The sequence below is a fragment of the Cnephaeus nilssonii genome, assembly GCF_951640355.1.
Source record: "Cnephaeus nilssonii genome assembly, chromosome: 1".
Taxonomy (NCBI): Eukaryota; Metazoa; Chordata; class Mammalia; order Chiroptera; family Vespertilionidae; genus Cnephaeus; species Cnephaeus nilssonii.
This window is the reverse complement of record NC_137072.1, coordinates 117,696,197-117,718,284: the sequence shown is the minus strand read 5'-3', so window position 1 is coordinate 117,718,284 and position 22,088 is coordinate 117,696,197. Positions and strand designations below refer to the sequence as shown.

At 51.5% G+C, this 22,088-nt stretch overlaps 1 protein-coding gene across 1 annotated transcript; it reads right to left on the bottom strand.

Moving 5' to 3' along the window:
- Positions 1–996: 996 nt before the first annotated feature.
- Positions 997–21,769, bottom strand: LOC307100208 (transmembrane emp24 domain-containing protein 11-like; the record flags this gene model as incomplete). Its single annotated transcript, XM_079772582.1, is given in 7 exon segments — positions 997–1,146; positions 2,225–2,371; positions 3,081–3,206; positions 9,487–9,587; positions 21,522–21,690; positions 21,694–21,724; positions 21,726–21,769. Coding segments are annotated over 7 exon segments (768 nt in total).
- Positions 21,770–22,088: the final 319 nt, after the last annotated feature.

Genomic DNA, 22,088 nt, shown 5'->3' with positions numbered 1-22,088 from the left:
AGGGCCTACAGCCGCCACTCATACTGGCTGACAGCACCGAGCAATCAGGGCCAGCGCAGGGCACCGGCAGTAGGTGGAAGTGCTGGGCAGGACCATGGCACATGGGAGCAAAGAATTTTCAGTAACCACCAGAGGCTCGCCCCGATGACAGCGACCAGGGCCCCACCTTGGTCTGGTGCCCCCGTTCACCTGCTCCACCATCCTGCTGCGGCTGACGCCTGTCATGTTCCATGTGCGCCCCCTGGTGGTCAGTGCACATCATAGCGACTGGTTATTCGGTTGTTCAGTTGTTCTGCTGTTCGGTCTATTTGCATATTAGGATTTTATATATATACTAGAGGCCCAGTGCATGATTGAATCATGCACGTGTAGGGTCCCCTACACGCTTTCGCTTTTCGAGGTGGAGCTGGGTGCCTGTCTGCTCTGGCACCAGGCCTTTCTGAAAAGCCTGGTGCAGGAGCAGACAGGCACCCAGCTCCCACGCTTTTGATGGTCCACAGCCGCTGAGGGGGGCTACCCTGCTGTTGAGAGGCGCAGGGGGCGGGACTCCCGCCCCCTGCGCCTCTCAACGGCTGCTGAGGGGGGCTGCCGCGGACACCTGGCTACCCTGCTGTTGAGAGGCGCAGCTGGGTGTCCGCGGCAGGCCCCCTCAGCGGCCGCGGATCTGGCCGTTGACAGGCACAGGGGGCGGGAGTCCCGCCCCCTGCGCCTCTCAACAGCAGGGTAGCCCCCCTCAGTGGCAGCGGATCCGTGCCTCTCAATGGCCGGATAGGCCACCCCGAGTCCCGCCCCCCAGCCTCCCGCCGCCCAATCGTGGGTGTAGCAGAGTGATGGTAATTTACATGTTACTCTATTATTAGATAGGATATATAGATGACATTAAACAAAATGATGTTATTTGAGGATATGCTGTAATACACATTTATGAATGTATTTTGATTTATTAACTCAAATGTTATGCAAATCAGCAGGTAGTTATCTGTCTTTATTAGCATTTTAAACAAGCTTCTTAGCTATAAAGAAGTCTTTAAGGTACTTCATTTGGAAAATTCCAACTGAGATAAAGATTAATGTTTGTGCAAAAGCCCACCATAAAACATTGCTATTTGTGTCTTCACTGGTCATTCGAAAATTTTCTTCACGGTCCTATACAGAAGAGAAATAGGCAGGTTTAGTTTCTTTTTCTTTCTTTCTTTCTTTTTTTTTTTTTTGTTAATCCTCACCCAAGGATATTTCCATTGATCTTTTTTAGAGAGAGTGGAAGGAAGGGAGGAGGTGGAGAAAGAGAGAGAGGGTGGGGGGTTGAACCTGCAACCCAGGAATATGTCCTTGCCTGGGAATTGAACCCACAACCCTTTGGTGCGGGGGGCTGAAGCTTTAACCACTTAGCACACCGACCAGGGCAGTTTCTTAAAGAACTTACCGCATGAGTTTGAGGGGAAGGTGTTGTATGCATTCAAAGTATTAGATATAAAATAAAACACACACACAAAAATACAAACAAACAAATAAAAAACAAAGTATTTGATGTTTCTCAATTAGTATCTTATACCAAAGTGTCATCTCTGATTTTCTAAGCCAGGTGTGGTGTTGGCAAAGACAAGGATTAAGAATCAACCTTTTAAGACATTTTTGTATTTTGGTGTAAAATATCAGATACTTGATCTATTACTTTATACATCTGTCTCTATTAAGCAAAGTGAACGTTACCCAATAGTTGTAGATTTTCATGGTTTGAATTCTTACTTTACTCTAAGCTGGACTCTGTGTCAGGCACACCTGCCCTCATCTTATTTCCAGATGAGGGAACTGAGGCCTAGAGATGACACGAGGTTAGTGATTGGTGGAGCGTATTTGAGCGCTCGTCTGACCAGAGTCCACTGAGTGCAGTGACCCAGAAAGCATGCTGTCGCAGGAACAAAGCTGTGATTTAGAAAGTGGGCATGCTTAGCCTCTTCACATCCGTGGGTTGTATTTGGAAGCACTTATTCCTTCATTCTGTAAACTCATACCCCAAAGGTGAGTGGGCCGCAGCCCCCAGTCCTAGAGGAACCTGCTGTCCAGGGGGCAGAACTGCCCTCCCCCCACACCCCGCGTGTCCACGCAGTGTGGCTCAGAGGGAAGGACCGAGCAGCAGTTTATTCTTTCCTCGGTTCAGGGACTTGGTCTGCGGAATTACGTTCCTGGCAGGAAGAGAGAAAATGAGCTGAACAGGCAAACTGACCCTTTGATAGTTTTGTTCTTTGACTATTTGCTCAATTTGCTCAATTAGATGTTCAAGCTTGAAGCTAACTTCATTAACTTTGTCCTTGGCTTGAGCAATGGCGGCATCGAGGTCATGTTCTCCAACGCGGATGTCTAAATGGATCCGCTGTGCAAACAGAATGAAGAAGGCGTTTTTAAAATAGCTCCCTTTCTCCTTCTCTCTCTCTTCGTGTCCTCAGTTCCTCTCTCCTTCCTTTTCCCCCTTTCAAGAGCAGGCAGCCCCTCGTTCTCCAGCTCCCCTTCCCCTCACGGCCACTCTGTCCCCCGTTTTACTCAGCAGTCCTCTTTGTCATAATAATGCACTGAATGCTCACCTACTGACCCGAGGGACTCACACCCTCCTGGACATCAAATTTACTATCAGGCAAATGCGTTTGGTGCTGAGAATCTGATTACTCCCAGCAAAGTTTCTTTACACACAACTGAGTTTCTGATGCTAAAGTACACATTCTCCTCGTTAGTTCTCAGCACATTTAGGAAATAGCCAATCACCATCTACCGTGAAGAGTTTTATTTATTGGAATTCCATTATTAATTCACCCTCAGCCCTCACTTGTTTTCAAGCCTGAATAATCACAGTTCCTTTAACCTCCCCTCACAGTTCTTACTTTTCAAGCCCTTTAATCAACTTCGTGGCGCTCCTTTGAACCCCGTCCAAGCTTTCCAGCTCCCTCCGTGGTTGCTGCGCCGAGATCTGGGCGCAGGACTTTAATAAGTTTCTAGCCGGCCCGGGTGTCATGGCTCTGCATACTGATGTCATGCCTGAATAGTGCTGACACTGTGTGCAGCAGCAGCGACGTGGGGCGGGTACTTACCAGCTTACTCCCTCCAAACGACACAAGCCTCGTGGAATTAGATTCTAAGCAAATGATGTGTTCGCCAGGTGAATGTGAAGTAAAATAGAATGTTCCTTGTGGGCCATATAACTTGGACAATAGTACCTAGGATGGAGGATTTCCATAGTGTAAGTTTATTATTCTCTAGTTGCCCTTCTTAAAAATAAACCTTCTCTGTATATCTAGTAAAAAGTGTGCAATTCCTAAAGAAGAAATCAAATGGCCAACAAACATGAAAAATATTCAGACTTCCTAAAAATAAAAAACATACAAACCACAGTAGGATATCCCTTGTTTGTTACCAGGTTGGCAACAATTTAAAAGTGCCCAAGGACGTATTGAGAAATACTATCTCCCAACACTATTTTGGGAATTGAACAACCATACTGGAGAGTACTTTGGCACTATATATTGATTATTAAAATGTGTGTAACCAGTGACCCAGGAGTTCTACCTATGGAAGTTTACCCTATAGAAATGCACATGTAGATAAAGTTATATGTAAAAGGATATCCAGTGTGATGTTATTCATAGTAGCAAAATTACATTAAAAAATTTTTTAAAATCTTCATCTGAGGATAGTTTCATTACTTTTAGAGAGGGAGGAAGGGAAAGAGAAAAACATTGATGTGGGAGAGAAATATCGATCAGTTGCCACCTGTGCGTGCCCCAACGGGAATCGAACCTGTAACCCAGTATGTGCCCTGACTGGGAATCAAGTCTGCAACCGTGTGTGTGTGTGTGTGTGTGTGTGTGTGTGTGTGTGTGTGTGTGAGTGATGCTGCTGTTCAACCAACTGAGCCATCTGGCCAGGCCAAAATTGCAATTTTAAAATAATTTTAACACCTTTCAGTGAAGGGGATTGATTAAATTCAGGCAAAGCCAAATAACGAAACATGTAGCATTAAAAGAGAATCTATACATATAAAGAGGTAATATGCTAATTTGTCCATTATGGTGTCCCAGTCATGACCAGTCTGTGGGCGGGGACGGGGCGGGGACTTCCGCCCCCAGCACTAACGTCAGGCTGCCTGCGAGCGTCCCTGCCCAGTGCTGAGGTGAAGCTGCCTGCCTGCATCCCCGGCTAGGATGTGACACTGCCTGTGTGCGTCCCCCTTCAGCGCCAATGTGATGCTGCGGGGCAGAGGGGGCTGGGCTTGACGGGGGACCTCAGGCCACGTCCCCCGCCCCAGTGCCAGGCCGGGAGATCTCAGACCACGTCCCCCGCCTGGCAGGGCTTGACAGGGGATCTCAGGCCGCACCCCCTGCCCCGGTGCCAGGCTGGGGGACCTGAGGCTGCGCTCCCCACCTGGCAGGGCTTGACAGGGGACCTGAGACTGCGCCCCCCCACCCGGCACCGGGCCCGGGGACCTGAGGCTGCGCCCCCGCCCAGCGCCAGGCTGGGGGACCTGAGGCTGCGCCCCCTGCCTGGAGGGGCTTAATGGGGGTGGGGCTGGCCGGGTCTGGGTCTCACCCAATGAGGGTAGGGCCAGCGGGTCTGGGTCTCCTGCATTTTCAAAGCATGTGCGGGTGGTGGGCGGGGACTTGACTCTAGGTCCCATGGCGCGCCCTGGACTCTGACAGGAGGGAGATTTTATATACATTTTACTAATTTTCTTTCATCTCTGACACTTCTATTATAGAGAAAGAGCAAATAGCAATATTAAAATGTTTCTCCTAATTAATTCCCTTTTAATGTGCACGGATTTCGTGCACCGGGCCACTATTATATATTACTAGAGGCCCAGTGCATGAAATTCGTGCATGGATAGGGTCCCTAGACCTGGCCGGCAATCAGGGCTGATCGGGGCCTTCCTTCCCCTGACTGCCAGCTGCTGGCTGGGCCTTCCTTCATTCCATGCTGCCCCCTAGTGGTTAGCATACGTCATAGCGAGTGGTTGAACTCCCGGTCAGTAGAACTCCTGAGAGGACAATTTGCATATTAGCCTTTTATTATATAGGATAGGATATCCATATCTGTATAGAAGGTGTCCATAATATCCTCTGGTAGAGCAGTCTGTATAGGATTCTCTTTTTGTAAAAAAAGTATCATTTTTAAAAGAATGAATACACGTATATGTTGCTGTGTGCTTACAAGAGAATTGTAAAGAACACACACCAAATTGTTAGGTGGTTATATTTGTTGGGGAACTTTGGTTTATTTATATATTGTTTGGGATTTTAAAACAGGTATAGGACTTCTAGTCTGGCATATAAGGAGCTTAGAAGTTGTTGTTTTGTCCTAACAACGAGTAACAAGCTGAACAGAAGGAAATTACTTCTTAGAACTGTCAGAGAATTGAGGTCACAGGGCCAACTGCTGCCTCCAGAATTGGAGAGAAGAACAAGCAAATACAAAGAATACAATTTACCAGAGAAGAACCTCTGTGGGAACCAGTACTGGGTTCCCTTTACCCATTACGTCATGTGCAGCTTACAACAATTACAAGGCACATTGTAAGGCAAGAAGACACAGTTTGAAGAGACAGAGCCAGCATCAGAATCAGATTCAGACATGCTGGGATATTGGAATGATCAGAACAGGAATTTAGAAAAACTATGACTAATATGCTAAGGGCACTAATGAAAAAAGGAGACACTATGCTAGAACAGATGGCAGTGTAAGCAGAGAAGTGGAAATCCGAAGAAGGAATCAAAAATAAACTCAAGAGGTAAAAATGCTGCAGCAGAAGTGAGGAAGACCTCTGATGGGCTCCTTAGCAGACTGGACACCGTTGAGGAAAGAGCCTCGAAGCTTGAGGATAGATCAACAGGAACTTCCAAAACTGAAAAGCAAAGAGAAAAAAGAGGGACAGAATATCCAAGAGCCATGGGACAACTGCAGAAGGTGTAACACACACATAATGGGAACCCCCGAGGGAGAAGAAAGAGAGAAATATTTAAAGCATCAATGACTGAGAACTTCCTCCAAATTCATGTCGTATGCCAAGCCACAGAGCCAGGAAGCTCAGAGAACACCAAGCAGGATAAATGCCCAAGCATATTATGTTGAAACTGCAGATACTAAAGATACACTCATGAAAGAAACCAGAGGGGAAAACCCTTAGCAACGATCAAGTAAGTAGAGAGGGGAGTGGAACAGTGTTGAGAGAGAGAGAAAAAACCGTGCCAACATAGAATTCTGTATCCTGCAAAATTTTCCTTCAAAAGTGAAGGAAAAACAAAGATTTTCTCAGACAAACAAAAAATTGAGGGAATTTGTCACTGATAGACCTGCCAGGAAAGAGATGTTAAAGAAGTTCTTCGCAGAAAAAGAAAACAATATAGGTCAGAAACTTGGATCTACATAAAGAACAGAAGAGCATTAGAGGAGGAGTAAGTGAAAGTAAACTTTAACATTTAATTTTTCTTTACTGATCTAACACATAACAGGCTGTTCACAATAACAGCAGTAATGATTATAGTTTATGCATCAGTGAAATGAATGGCAGCAGTGATGCAAGGGAAGGAAGACTTAGGGATACCAAGTGCTGTAAGGCACTTGCTGTGCTTGTGAAGTGATAGGATGTTGTTTGAAAGTGGCCTCGGACTAGTTGCAAATATATATTGCAAACACTAGGGCAGTGGTCGGCAAACTCATTAGTCAACAGAACCAAATATCAACAGTACAACGATTGAAATTTCTTTTGAGAGCCAAATTTTTTAAAGTTAAACTTCTTCTAACACCACTTCCACAATAGACTCCCCCAGGCCGTGGTATTTTGTGGAAGAGCCACACTCAAGGGGCCAAAGAGCCGCATGTGGCTCGCGAGCCGCGGTTTGCCGACCACTGCACTAGGGCAACCAATAAAAAAAAATGTTTACAAAAAAAGTATAACTGATGATTCTCTCTCACCATTGATGTTTCTGTTGCTCCCTCTCCCTTTCTCTCTGAAATCGATAAAAATATATGAAGCCTGGCTGATGTGACTCAGTGGTTGAACATTGACCTATGAACCAGGAGGTCATGGTTCGATTCCCAGTCAGGGCATATGCACGGGTTGTGAGCTCAATCCCCAGTGTGGGGCATGCAAGAGGCAGCCAATCAATGATTATCTCTCATCATTGATGTTTCTGCCTCTTTTCTCCCTCTCCCAAATCAATAAAAAATATTTTAAAAATATTTTTAAAAAAAGAAACATCAATGAGAGCAGCTGCCTCCTGCACACCCCCTCTGGGGATCAAGCCCCCAATCCTAGAATGTGCCCTGACTGGGAATTAAACCGGTGACCTCTGCATCGGACAACGCTCAATCCACTACACCACACCAGCCAGGCTTGATGGGGAAATTTTATTAAATAAGACAGCATTCAAAGTTCTGATTTTACCATGGATTTCTGATTTTAAATGAATAACAGAGAACTCTTCTCTGAAAAAGCATTATGACTGCTGGTTATCACATTCGGTGTCTGGGCTTTAATTTCATGTTTGCTTCAGGCTCTGCATAGTCTACTTCCAGGGCATAGTCAAGTCAGCACACACTCTGAATGCCTGCTGATTGGTGTATTGGAAAAGACACACATACATGAGTTTAAATCTCGTTGTTGCCACTTGCTGATGGTGAGCTCTTGTCTGTCATGTAACCTCTCAGAACAACAGGTTTTCTTCTACAACATGGAATAGGAATATTGGACACGGAATAGTGGGAAATGGAGCACAGAAGACATGTTTGTATGGTACATATGCATTGTTGATGTGTTCTGCCCTGCATGCGCATGCTATTCTATTGGGCTGTCGGTCACATGCATGAATGGACGCAACTTAGAGGACCCCAAACCCCTAGTGTCCTTGTGGTGGGGGTGCCGATAGGTATCTTAAATGGGGATCTGATCTTGTACGAAATGCTGAAACTAGAGCCATTTCTTTTTTTGAAAAAATATATTTTTATTGATTTCAGAGAGGAAGGGAGAGGGAAAGAGAGATAGAAACATCAATGATGAGAGAGAATCATTGATTGGCTGCCTCCTGCACACCCCACACTGGGGATCAAGCCCTTGACCGGAATCGAACCTGGGACCTTTCAGTCTGCAGGCCGATGTTCTATCCATTGAGCCAAACCAGCTAGGGCGTTGCCATTTCTTATCTTATTCCAAACAGAAGGGCCTTCCTGAAAATAAGGCCTGAAGGTGAGAGTCTTGTCTCTCCTAGGCCAAGCAGAGGGCCGGGCGTATAGTAGGCCCATGATAAGATGTGTTGGGTGTTTGCAGAATGAACAGAAACCTATCTCCTCTCTTAGGCAATTGTGTTTTTGAAGAACAGACCTTCTCTGTCTTCATAACAGTAAACAGATTTTCCTGTGACAGTTTTTAGCCCAACTAGGATTTGGGTTCTGGTTTTAATAACCCGTGGAGACAGTTCCAGATTGCTCATGAAGGGCTACTGGGAAAGAGCAAGAGACCTGGGCTCCGGTATCCCCGGACAAGGGCCACGGGAGGTGGGGTGCAGGGAGGACAGGGGCCTGGAGGAGGGAAAGGGTCCCATTGGACCTGTTAGGAAGGAGGTGGCGAGTGCGCCAAGGGAAGAACTAAACAGGCAAGAACCAAGTGTCCAGTCGTCCAGCTGGAATGGAGTCTCCAGCGACCGCTCCAGCCTCCACATGAGCAGGGGTGTCACATGTCTGCCCTGCGCTCAGGCCCAGGTACCCCTAGTTTTCATGAGAAGAGGAACGTTGTCCTGCCCACACCAAGCACCTCTCCGCGCAGGGGCGGTGCCTGTTCTACCGGGCGGCGCTCCACCACATCCTGCTCCCAGGAGCCAGCGCAGGACGACGGCAGTCGGGGCAGCAGTGCCTGCAGCTGTGTTTGCGGTGCTGGCCGAGCAGGCCGGAGCACCTTGAGCTGGCTGGTCAGGGATGGCCGTCCTTCTATCCATCGTGCAGACGGAAAGTGGAGGGTCACGCAGGCAAGTGTCCTGCTCAGGACTCAGCTGAGAGGCAGTCTGCACTGTACTTGGCTCTGATCCCACCACCCGTGTCTGTTCCCCTGGGTCAGGAGGCCTCCTGCTCCTTTGCTAACGCCCAGAGGCCACACAGACCCTGCCAGAGGCTGCCAGGACCCGGGAGGTGTCCTGTCTGGCCCTCACGGGGAGGGTGTGTATGTGGCCCCGGCAGAAGCATTGGGACGCCTTGACCCCGTGGGTGCCCTCTGCCCAGCAGGCCCAGCAAAACTCGGTTTGTATTGTTTTTAAACTCTCTGTCCGGGCATCAGCTAGACGAGGCTCATGATGGCAGGCCCCCTCTGTGTCTGGTGCAGTGCCTGGCTGACTGTTAAAAAGTGAAAATGCTGGTTCGTGAGTGCTTATGCGGAGATTTTAAACATTCGTGGGGATGCGTGCCTTGTGAATTTAGGGACTGGAACATGTTAGTGACAATGTAAGAGCGTTTTACCTCCTCGCTGTACGTTGTGACAGTCACGAAGAGCCCCAGGCCAGGCGCCGATTCGAGGAAGTCCTGTCTGACCACGTCCCATTGCTGTAGCTTGAAGGAGCCTGTTTCAGAGCATGAGACACGACAGGTTACAGGGGAACTAAGGCATGGCTACCGTGATCACCGCTACACGCACTTGTGCTTTGGAGCCGTTTACACCCTGAGTGGGTCACGTGGCAGAGGCGGAAAACTGGAATATGTAGGAAGGTTTGAGCTCTTGGTCCCGTCTCTTGTCTACGGTGGTTTCGCCGCCCTGAGCCTGCATTTCTATGCAGCGAGGAGGGGACAGTTCTAGTCCTGAGGTCTCAGCCATGGGGCTGCGGGGAAGACAGCCTATGAAGCTTTCCGCCAGAGCATAACCTGGCATGGGTCATGCAGGGCCTCCTCCAGCACCTCCTCAGCGGTTCCGCCTCAGTGTCTCCCCGACCCCCAACTCACCCTGAACACTCCTGGCATCATTCCTTCTTCAAGCTTAGGTGTGTGCATGCCAGATGCTTTTGTCTCCAAAGGCTCCTGCTAAAATGTGGGTTGCTGAAGGGACCCCCGCCTTCTCGCTTTAGGACCCAATAAGCATCCTATGGCTCAGCTTTCCCCTCCTAGCCTTCAGAGGTACGATCAGAAGGAAGAACTAGCTAACACTGGTTGGAAAAGATCTAACAGTACCTTATGTACGCCAGGCATTATGTTAGCATTTAACATTCACTGTCGCATGCGTTCTCAAAGCGTGCTCTTAGGAAAGTATTGGTATCCATTCATTCATTCACCCAGCCGTGTGACAAGTATGTAACGGGTGGGAGCCCTGCTCCAGGAGCTGAGGACAGAAGTGAATGGAACGGACAATGTCTTTGTCCCGGGAGCTTTCCTACAGGCAGTCAGGTACAAGCGGGCGGATACCCAGTGTGGGGCGTGCTGGTGCCGACGAGCAGGTAGCAGCAGGTGTGCTCGGGACTCGAGGACTCTGTGGGGAGTCGGGGGGCTTGCTGGCATTGAGCACAGGCCTGAGGAATAGGGGGTAGAAATGCACAATTTTATACTATTTGCACTTAGAAATGTAATATGAAAGTTACATTTCTATCACACTCAGTGCTAATTATGTGCCAAGCACCTTTCTAAGGAATTCACACATATAATCTGAATTTTAATGACAACATTATATAGTTAGATACTATTTTTTATTGATTTTTAGAAAGCGAGAAGGGAGAGAGAACGAAACATCGATTTGTTGTCCACTTATTTATGCCTTCATTGGTTGACTCTTGTATGTGCCCTGGCCAGGGATAGAACTCAAAACTTGGTGTATCAGGATGATGCTCTACCAGCTGAGCCACCCGCCAGGGCTGCTAGGGACTATTCTTATGATGATTTTACAGATGTTGAAGCCACAGCCTAGAAAAAGCCATTTACCAGAGGTCACGTACCTAGCACGTGGCAGACTCGGGGTTCAGACCCAGGCAGCGCGTGCCTTTTCCCTCAGCACCACATGGTGCTGTCCCCCCGGGGAAAGGGCCTTCTGCAGCAGCAGCACGTGCAGAGGTCCTGGGGCAAGAGCATGCTCGCTGTCTGAGGAACAGCAGATGGCTGGAGTGAGGTTAGCAGGGAGAGAATGCTTAGCAGGGAGATGGGTTGACGGGAGAGCCCGGGCCAGACCAGGGAGGGCCTACAGGTCCGTGGTAAGGATTTGGGGAAGCAATTGGTTGGAGGAGTGAAATGCTGTGGTTTTCATTTTGAAATTTTATTGTGTGGAGAAAAGGATGAGGACGGATCAGGAGTGGCAGCTGGAGGCTGTCGTAATCCAGGTGGTGTGGAGCAGGTGCTAGTGTGGAGGCTGCACAGAATGCTGGAGTCTGTGTTACTATCCCTGTTGTTCAAGCTGGGAGCTTGGTCTCAGAGAGGGAGTCACAGCCCAGAGCCGCCCAGGAATAAGTGGCAGAGGCAGAATCACCGCCAAAGTCACCTGCTTCGAAAGCCCAGAGGTCTCCAGTGCACACGGCCTTGCTGGGAGGCAAGCGGACAGGCCTGACAGGGACCTGAGATGGGAGCCCTTCCCTCACGCAGCTGCAGGGGGCAGCTCTGAAGTGGGGGACCCTGAGGGACACCGGGAGAGCATTTCCTGGGACGGAGGCTGCAGCCTGCACCCTGAGTAACTGGGACCTTCGGGATCTTTTGCATAGACCTGCCCTCTTCCCTTTAGAAGTCTGCTAACTGAATACTCTGTCGTTTTTAGAATGGTCCACCTTAAGGTCTTTTAAAAAGTATCATAGATGTTTCTGGAAAAGAGGGAGCAAGTCTATTCCACCCCCTTCCTCCTGCTAATTACAACTGAGCACTGGGCAGCGGTCAGGAAACTCTGGAAGATGGAAAAACAAGCTCACTGGCTAAGGACCTCATGACTCAGCACGACTCTGCAGTGCATTCAGTTTGTTTTCCCCACACTTACACGTCCTCACCTGGGAGCTAGAGCAATATGCAGCTGCAGACCAAATTAGAGGGGGGGGGAAGGAAGTGAGAAAACCCACTCCCAATACGTCTCTCCAGTCAAGGGATCTGGAACAGGTGATCCTGCAGGATGCAGCCCCTCCACGTCTACCTGCCCTGCTCCAGATGGAAGAAATTGCTCTCCTCCCCCTGGACACGGCCGATGTTGAGGTCGGTGGGGCCTGTCAAGATGCCCGCCCTGCACTAGAGGACAGTAGAGGCAGCATATCCCGCTTCAACCCCCGAGCGCTGAGGGAGGGTCCCAGAGAGGAGGGAGCTGGAGAAAGGGACCTTGAAGACCGCGCCCGACGTCCTGCACACACTTCTGAGCAGCCTGTGCTGTAGCCAACCAGGTCAGCGTGGCAGAAGCTCGGAGAACCCACCTCGGTGTGGAATGCTGCCCAGGTTTTAGGTGGGCCGACGTGGAGCACACAGCAGGGTAGACCACAACAGTTGTGCAAAGTCTCGGAAAACTAAACTAGCATCAGGGTGTGTTCTGAATCTGAATGGGTCGGCTGCCTACTGAAACAGTAATTAGATGGAATTCAGAATCATACATGATACTCAAACTGTCCAGGATACATTACATTACAGGATTACTCTCCATACCAAGAACCAGGAAAGTCTCAACTTGAATGAGAAAAGATGGTTAACAGACACCAACATCAGAATGACATAGATGTTGGAATTATCTGACAATTCTAAACAGCCGTCTTAAAAGTGCATCAACTAGAAGTTGGAACACCCTTTAAAAAATGGAAAAATAGGAATTCTCAGCAAAAGAGTAGAAGGTATAACAAGAAAAAGTGAACACAGAATAGGAAAAATACAACATTTGACATTGAAAACTTACCGAATAGACTCACTAAAAGTTTGTAGACAACAGAAAAAAGAGTCAGTGATCTTGAAATTGGATCAATAGAAATAATGAAATCTATTCAATGAAAAGAAAATGAATGGGGGAAAGAGCCTCATGAACCTGCGGAACAAGGTCCCGGGGGAGAAGTGCAGCCACGCCTCGGGGACGCTGCAGGTCAGTCCAGACCACGCCCGTAGGTGCACGTGGCAACGCAGCGAGCCATGTGACCTCTCGTGTCCTAGTGCGCGGGGAAGTGTGTGCACCGTACTGTGGTCCAGGTGTGTGACGGCACACATCTAGAAACATGCATGCCTAATTAAAAATACTTCCGCGCTAACAATGCCGGCATCCTCTGAGCCTCCAGCGAGTTACAGTCTTTTTGCTGGTGGAGAGTCCTACCTTCAGTTTGTAAAAAGTGCAACATCTGCAAAGTATAATAAAGCAAATGGGAAGAAATGATGGCTGAAAACCCCAAATCTGTTGAAAGAAAGAAGCCCACAGATTGAAGAGGCTGAGTGAACGCGGGCTTTACTGAATAAGAGAACACAGCCATGCGGTGGGAGGCTTCCCGCACGCGTGGCCACCTGGGAGCCTCTGCCGCGTGTTTCCTGACGTCCTGCACACACATCTGAGCAGCCTGTGCGGTAGCCAACCAGGATCAGCGTGTCTTTTAGTCCCAGGCTGTGCCCTTCCCGCAGCCCACGCACCTGAGATGGTTCCCTGGCCTCCCTCGGCGACAGTATCTTTCCACCACCAAGTGCTCACCTGTGCAACCCCCTCTCTGCCTGCCCTGGGTGGGGTGCCCCTGCTGCCAGTGGCTGCCCTCCCCTCCCCTGGGACTTGGCTCTTGTCACTCTCCCACACTGGCCCACTCCGGGTCCTGTCATTGTGCCAGCTCCTCTGTCGCCATCCCGGGTCTGCACGCTGAGGTTGTGGGGCACAGGCACATGCTGTGTCCTCTTCCGTGGGCTGCTGGGGCCTGGCTGTAAGCCCAGGGCAGCGTTTGGCTCCAGGGCAGAAGCTTGGTAAGGATTTGTGGGGTGGGTAGAAATGCCCCCCAGTACATGTTCAATAAAGAGTTCTGAATGGCCGAAACTGGTTTGGCTCAGTGGATAGAGCGTTGGCCTGCGGACTGAAGGGTCCCGGGTTCGATTCCAGTCAAGGGCATGTACCTTGATTGCAGGCACATCCCCAGTAAGGGGTGTGCAGGAGGGAGCTGATCGATGTTTCTCTCTCATCGATGTTTCTCACTCTCTATCCCTCTCCCTTCCTCTCTGTAAAAAATCAATAAAATATATTTAAAAAAAAAGAAGAGAGTTCTGAATGCATGTCAGTGGCCCATTGTTAAAACGCCAGTGTACTTGGCTCACTGCCTGAGTAATCAGAACAAGTGAGGTGGTTTCTGTTGGCTCTCACTATAATCACCCAGCCCCAAGCCCCCCACTGGGCCCCTGGGTGGGAGGGGAGCTGGAGGGAGATGTCATGTCCCTCAGTTACCACCAGATGGCAGGAGAGAAGCATGCTGGGCACAGCCTGGGAGAGCCCTCCTTAGTGTGGGTGGAGCGGCCCAGGGGACAGAGCACAGGGACAGCTGCCTCCTCATGCTTCTTACCGCATGGCGAGGCAGCGGCAGGGGCTTCTGGCTAGACACGAGCACATGGGCAGAACACGGAACTGCGTGCCTCAGGCTCCCCATCTTGTAAAACCAAGATAACGAAGGCAAGTATCTTAGGGTATGAAGAGAGATTTAAGCCCTGCCTGGTAGCTGAGTGGGTTAGAGTGTCGCCCCAGGATGCCAAGGCTGTGGGTTCGATCCCTGGTCAGGGCATGTACAAGAACCAACCGATGAATGCACAGATAAGTGGAACAACAAATGGATGTTCCTCTCCCTCTCCCCCCCTCTCTTTCTCTCTCTCTCTGAAACCAATAAATAACCATTTTTAAAAAGTGATTTAATATTTGTCAGCTGCTTAACACAGAACGTGGCACGTTGTAGGCTCTGTGCACGCCTTGATACATGATTCCGGGCAGTTCCGTGGGCTTTCAATGGGCAGTGTTTCTGTGAGCTCCCTGTAAAGCTGGCACAGCCGTCCCCACGGCCGCAGAGCAGGCGGCTCAGGCCCCAGGGCCTAAGCGACTCCTCTGGGACCACCCGACAGCAAAAGGCTGAGCGAATGACAAGGTCCCGGAATCGAGGGCCTTGCGCTCTCGCCACAAAGTGCGTTCACCCACCTCGGTACGCAGCCTGCGGGCCAGCCTCACTGCCACGGGGTGTCCCTTCAGGGGACACGGGCTGAGAGCGGGGCGCGTGCAGACCAGTTACCCCACGCACACAGGTGCCTCTCCTGGTCTCCCCGAGCGCAGTGCACGCACTGTTCAGCCTCTCATCCCTGTCCTGTGACCTGATGTGCTGTCCCTGACCCCAGTCCTTGAGGCTGGAGCCATGGGCCCTTGATTTAGTATCAGAAAAATAAAATGCATCCATTGTAGGAATTTTAGGAAGCAAAAAATCCCCTCTAGGAGTTTTCTGTGCTCAGTATGATCCTTCCAGACCTTTTTCCTATAAATACAAATTATATATTTTATAAAAAATAAGATGATACTGCCCAGCCAGTGTGGATCAGTGGTTGAGCGTCGACCTATGCACCAGGAGGTCATGGTTGGATTCCTGTCAGGGCACATGCCCGGGTTGCTGGCTCGGTCCCCAATAGGGGGTGTGCAGGAGGCAGCCGATTGATGGTTCTCTCTCATCATTGGTGTTTCTATCTGTCCTTTTCCTTCCTCTCTGAAATCAATAAAAATATTTTTTAAAAAGAGGAGATGAGACTGCACCTACTCTCGGTAACTTGGTTTTTCCACCCTATTTTGTGACCGTCTTTCTATATCCTTAAAGGTTCTTCTAGAGCCTAAACTGTGGGCTGTTCAGAGCGGAAGGAAGACTCAGAGCTGAGTGCAGAGTTTTGCAGACAGGAATTGGGCGTCTGGTCCGGAGTTTGACCCATGAGTAAAAGAATGAAGGGGTGGGGTCAAAGGCCCAGTGGTCTGGTTGACCCCTGGTAAGCCCTGGGCAAGGAAAGCAGTTGCTCTTGAGTAGCTATGAACACAGAGTGGTCCCTTCTAGAATGCTCCAGGTTCCCCAGGGACCCTTTCTGAGATAGCACGTAGCGGGGAGGGCAGGCAGGTGCTGTGTGGCTGAGAGGGAGTGAATACGCACGTCACACGTCACACACGCGCAATGAGTGGATAGCTCGCCAGTTCACCCTGGTCAAAACATGGTCAGCATCCCAAACGCCCTGCCACTCACCCCTCCCCCTGCCCCAAGGCAACCACCACTGACTTCTAAAGACAGGCTATTTCTGTCTGACTGGCCCTTGTATAAGTACGTGTACGCGTGTGTCGGCACCGAATCGACCCGTGTTTGTGAGGCCCGTGTGCTGCCCAGCGCTCCACTCTGCATGGGTGACTGCTTTGTTTCCCGGCATTACGGAGAGTGCTGCCACGAAGCTTCTCGTGCGTGTGAGCACGTGCATGCGTTTCCGCTGGGAACTTGCGGTTTGCCTGGGTCACGGGTGTGCCTGTGCTGAACTCCCGTGGAGGCCGTGCAGTGGAAGTCAGGGCCGGGCCGCGAGGGCTGCCCGCACGCTTGCTGTTCTCTCTCTCTCTCTCTCTCTCTCTCTCTCTCTCTCTCTCTCTCTCGTTTGCATCCGCTGGATGTGCCTCTCCCGGGCTTTGCTCTGTGTTGCCCTGAAGATGAAGGAAGCGGAGCCCCTTTCCATCTGCTTTCTGGGTGCTTGGTCTCCTCTCGTGGGGCATCCGCCTGTCTCCGCCCGATTTTCTGTCCCAGCCACACGGGACAGCCCTCCGTGCTGGTGTGTCCCCTCACTTCATTCTCAGGTACTTGTCACGTTTTCACTGAGGACGATGAGAGCACCTGCCGTGACGCGTGCTGGCCCGGCCCTGGTGGACACTGTGAGCCCCACGCCACACGCTGTGCGGTGACCTGGGCCCTGCCCCGGCCGGAAGTGAACGGTGAGGGGACAATGCCCAGCTCCTTAGCCTGGAGGTGGGCCAAACTCTGTGGGTATCTCATCCGACTGTTTTTTTTTTCTTTTTCATTCTTTTCTTTTTTCTGACTATTTTTTAATGTTTTAGAAAATCATGGTAACGTATATACAAAGCTGAACATTCTAACCGTTTTAAGTGTGCAGTTCCGGTGCGTTAAGTGCCCTCACATTATGTGCAGCCACCACCATCCTTTCCAGGACTTTCCCATTACCCTCAACAGAAACCGTCCCCGTTGGAGGCACGCCCCATCCCCTCCCCGCTCCTGGCGCGCTCGCTTGTGCTTTTTGCTTTCTGAATTGGCGTCTGCAGGGACCTCACTCACGTAGTGAGATCAGACAGTAGTGGTCCTGTGTGGTGTCCTCAAGGTTCATCGCGTGGTAGCAGGTGCCGGAATGCCTTCCTTTTGATGGCTGAAGAACGCCACCGCGTTCTGTTATCCGTGCATCTGCCGATGGCCACTGGGCTGCTTCCCCTCTTGGCTGTTGCGAATGCTGCTGCTGTGACCTTGGGTGGGCCCATTCCGGAGCCCCTGCTTTCAGCTCCCGTGGACGCCTACTCAGAGCAGGAGTGCTGGGTCGTGTCTGCATTGGCATCTTATGTTCCTGAGCCCGGCTTCACCTGAAATCTCACCTCTCCTGGCTCCTGGGAGCGCCTTCATCCGTCACGTGTACTTGAATCCTTGTCTCAGGGTCGCTCCAGAGAGCACCCAACCTCAGACACCCAGGGTGTGGCGTGGGCTTCTGTGAGACACGGGTGGGGTGATGAATGATAACAGTCATTTAATTTTTCCTGCTCCCTAATGAGATTTGCTCTAAAGAAGCAGCACACAGCACCCCTGGTATGTGGCTGAGTGCAAGAGTCCTATCTGGGACCTTTGAAAGGGAGCAACCAGGAGCAGACGCATTGGTGCAGAATTCTAATTATTTTTACTTTTTAAAAATATACTTTTATTGATTTCAGAGAGGGAGGGAGAGGGAGAGAGAGAGAGAAACATTAATGATGAGAGAGAATCATTGATTGGCTGCCTCCTGCATGCCCCACACTGGAGACCGAGCCTCAAACCTGGACATGTTCCCCAACTGGGAATCGAACTGTGACCTCCTGATTCACAGGTCGATGCTCAACCCCTGGGCCACACCAGCCGAGCTAATTATTTTCTTTTTCATGATCACTGTGCTCCGTGGCACTCTCCATTGCTCTCAGTGCCTGCCTTTTATAAGGGACTAACAGCCTTGTTTAAAAAAAAAAAATGTGTGCGAGGACCAGCAAGTGGTTTTAAAACTCATCCAGCTGGCAGCCGGGACCTACACCAAGGCCCCTCCAGAGGTCCCTCCCTGCTCCTCCTCGCTCCCTTTTCATTCAAGACCGTCTGGAATGTGTTCTTGGAGAGCATTGCTAAGAGAGCTAAGAGAAGCTCTATAAACGCGAATACGTTTGACTTTGAAGCTTCTAAGCACATTCCCAAGCAACTGCGTTTGACCCCGGCGCCCTGGACTGCGCGGCCCTCAGGTTCTGTTGTCACCCTCTCAGCTCCCAGGAGGGGAATGCCCACATCTTCTCTGCTTCTCAGCACATTTTCTTCCTTTGGGGGAGGGACATGAGCCGGAGTGGCAGCCACACCTGCTTCTCCAGTAGCTTGGGGCACACACTGGGAGGCCAGGTGACGGGGTTGGGGCAGAGTCCAAGGGGGTGGGGACCGACGTTGACAAACACCTGCAGCTGCTCACTTCCTGCCAGGTGTCCTCCCGGGCAGGTGCAGCTTCCGTTTACAGATAAGGAAACAGCTCAGAGTCACCGGCTATTGGGCAGCAAAGGCAGCTGCAAAGCACGCCTCACCTCGACTCCCAGATCGGGTCTCTGTTCCCCTGTGGGCCCCGAGCTGCCGCCATGGGGGCGGCGGGCCGAGCTCACGTTCCCGGCCGGCTATTTTCAGTCCCAGGGAGCAAAATCCACTCAGGGAGGTTTGGTGCCTGGCTCCGAGGGCTCTCCGGCCTCCCGACGGGTGCCTCTCGGTGGGCAGATTGGCCTCAGAGCCGTGAGGAGAGAAGCGAGCAGCTGGCTGTGCTCTTCCCGGTCTCAGGGCCCCACGGGTTCCCAGGAATATGTCGTCTGTTTGTCCCTTTAGCGGCGATCTAAAAATTAAACCTAAGTGTATTCTGGGTCAGCTTTCCTGAACCAAGTGTGTTCATGACCGAGCGTGCGCCAGGTGGGAGCCGGGGACTTCACCGGCGGCGAAGGTTTTGTGACGGGTCAGTGAGCTGTGGGGGAGCGTGGAGCCCCTTCCTGGCGCTGGCAGCACAGGCGGCGAGCTCCTGGCCCGCAGCATCAGGAGCGGGTCCACACGGCGAGCCGGTGAACGCGGCCAGGTTCTCGCTGAAGACACACGGGCTTGCCACACACCGTGGACACAGCGTACAGCAAACAGGAAGCAAAGCTTTTTCACGAAAGGGGTTTAAAGAGATGTGTAAGAACTGTATCGTGAGGTATGCTCTATGTCACTTGGCGCGTGTACATAATGGGCTGCTGAGGAGAGGCCTGGTTGTAGCTACAGGAACGTGATCACACGAGTATGTGCTCAGATGCCTTTAAAAGGGGGGCCCACGAGTCACGCCGGAAGCACGTCCAGGCATCTTTCTATCGCTCGGCCCAGCGTCCCTTACCTCTCGGAGACGGGTTTTCTGCACGTGCCCTTTACACCCGCTTTCCTTCGTTCACATTTGCATGCCTTTCCTCGCTTTTCCTTTCCTTCCTTCCTGTGTGAGAAGTGTTTCATTTGGAAACAGTGTATCACTTTGTTTTTAAACCAGAGGATCTGTCTTTTCCTGGGAGCGCTGTCCGTTGTCACGTCGCGCAGTGTCACCTGGAGCTGGGCTTCAGCCTGCGTTCTTCTGTTTGTTTTCCGTTTGTCCTGTTGACCCCTGCTTCGTTCTCTGTTAGCATATTACACCTCTGGGACTTTAGGGCCACATTCTCTGTGAAAGAAAAATGTGAGCAGGTGACCCGACACCTTTCCAAGTTGTCCCTGTGGTTACAGCAGACTTTGGAAGCTGAGTAAATAATTGCACGGGGTGCTGGCTCCAGAGGGGACAGCGGGGAGAGCAGAGACGGAGGCTGGAGCAGGCAGGGCAGAAGGGGCAGCTGGAGGCAGGGAGGACCGGGAGAGGGTGGACCCAATGTCCATGGGGGACAAGGACTAAGAGAGGCCCTGATTGGGGCGGAGGGGCTGGCCAGACCGGGATCTGCTCCTGGCAGCGCAGAACACCGCTGGCCTCGTTGGCCTCCTGCCTCAGACCCTCCTGTGGGTCAGGTGATGCTTGGGCTCCCTGCTAGCGAGTGTGCCCTGGGCCAAGTCCACCCAGCTTATGGGCCTCAGGCAGCGGGCGAAGGGGAGGTAGGCTACTCCTGTTTCTCCTACTGCTCCGCCTCCCCTTCACACGCGGGCTGACAGGCGCACAGGTTCCTGGGAAAGTGATCACCGACCACCGGGAGCTGGGGCGTCCCTGAGGTGAAGAGTTGGGGTCAGGGAAGTGTGTGGTTGAGTCCTGCGAGCATCATCACAACCAAAATAAACGGTTGTCACTGTTATTTATGCCGTTTACCAATGAAGCAGAGGGGTCAAATCACTTGCCCAAGGGCACACAGCTATTGGGCGGCAGAGCTGGGACCTGAACCTGGCGGTGCTCCGCAGTGCCAACCCAGCCCATGTCCACCGTGCCGCGACCGCCGCGAGGCTCTGCCACAGGGCTTCTGTGTGTCTGCTTTGCAGGCGACCCCTCCCCAAGGTCCGTCCCACACCGCGGTCTCTTCCTCTGCCCTGGCGCGGTGCGTGGTGGGGCTTTTTCAGGATGGATATTGGTCTTTGCAATAGAACTCCCCAGTGTGGAGGCCAAGAACGCAGGAGGATCTGACGCCATGCGCTGGAGTGAGCTGCACGTACGCACGCATGACCAGCCCGACAGGGAACGACCGGGTTCGCACCTGCTCCTTTTTTCCTTTTTTGCATGAAAATCGGGGCATTTGATGTTGAATGTGGAACACACTGGATTTTCTCTGCAACCCTGAGCCCCTGCCACGTGCTTCTCTCTCAGCAGGCCAGGGAAGCTTCGCCGTGCGGGGCGTACTGGGTGGGGATGGGAGCGAGCAGACGTCCCGAGGTGGTGGCAGGCTTCGTGGGCAGCTGGCCCGGGCAGCAGCGTCAGCCCCTCACCGCCCCACCCTGTGGGACATGGGCGTTCAGAGGACATGTTAGCATCTGCTGTTTTGTCCGTTTTGCTGGAGCCGTCTAGAGCCCTCGCGTGTCTTCGGAGAATTCAGCCATACTTAGCAGAATGGATAGCATCGGAGTCTCTGACTGAAGGAAACATGACAACAGGAAAACAAACCAAGCTTGCATTCTGTGGTGCTGCCTCTGGGCTTCCTGTTTACGAATTATGCAAGTCACTCTCAAACGCTTTCACGTTGGCTTTGCGTGACTTGATAGACTGTCTCGAGAGGAAACCACACAGCATGACGCTCACTGCCCACAACGCATACATCAGGGGCGGGCGCGCGACCACAGCCCGGCGCCCCAGCTCAGCGTTCAGAGCACACCACCTACCTGTGATCAGCGTGTCGCTGGGAATGTCTTCTATGATGCACTTCTCCTCTCGCTCCCCGGCGTGGAAATAAAAAGCAGTGGAAAGTGGAAAACAGAAACTTAAAAGAAATGCCAGCGCTCGCATTTCGGCTGCTTCAGCCACTCCCGGTGGTGCTTGCTTTGAAACGGATCAATGGCGAGTGCTGCTGCTTAGGGAGTGTGTGTCTCCTCCGACACGTGTGTTCATTGATTTCCGTGAGAAGTGACATGTGCTGGCTACCCTTGGGCAGGTGATTGCAGCAAGGCCCAGGGAACAAGACGTCTGTGCCGGCCTTTCCCAGCCTGATGACATCAGCCTGCCTGCCGACCTGTTGTTTGATGGGGTTCAGAGTTCTAACGAATGAAGGACAACGTGGGCCTGGGGAAACCAAAGCGCCACGCCCAGCAGCTGCCCGGTGACCCAGCCCGCGTGGCCATTTCTGGTGGTCGCCGCTGCTTGGCAGGAGGTGAAGACTGTCCTGGGGTGCAGAGCTGAGAGGAGGGGTCCAGAGGAGGGAGACGGGTGGAATGTGCCAGAGGAACAGCCGG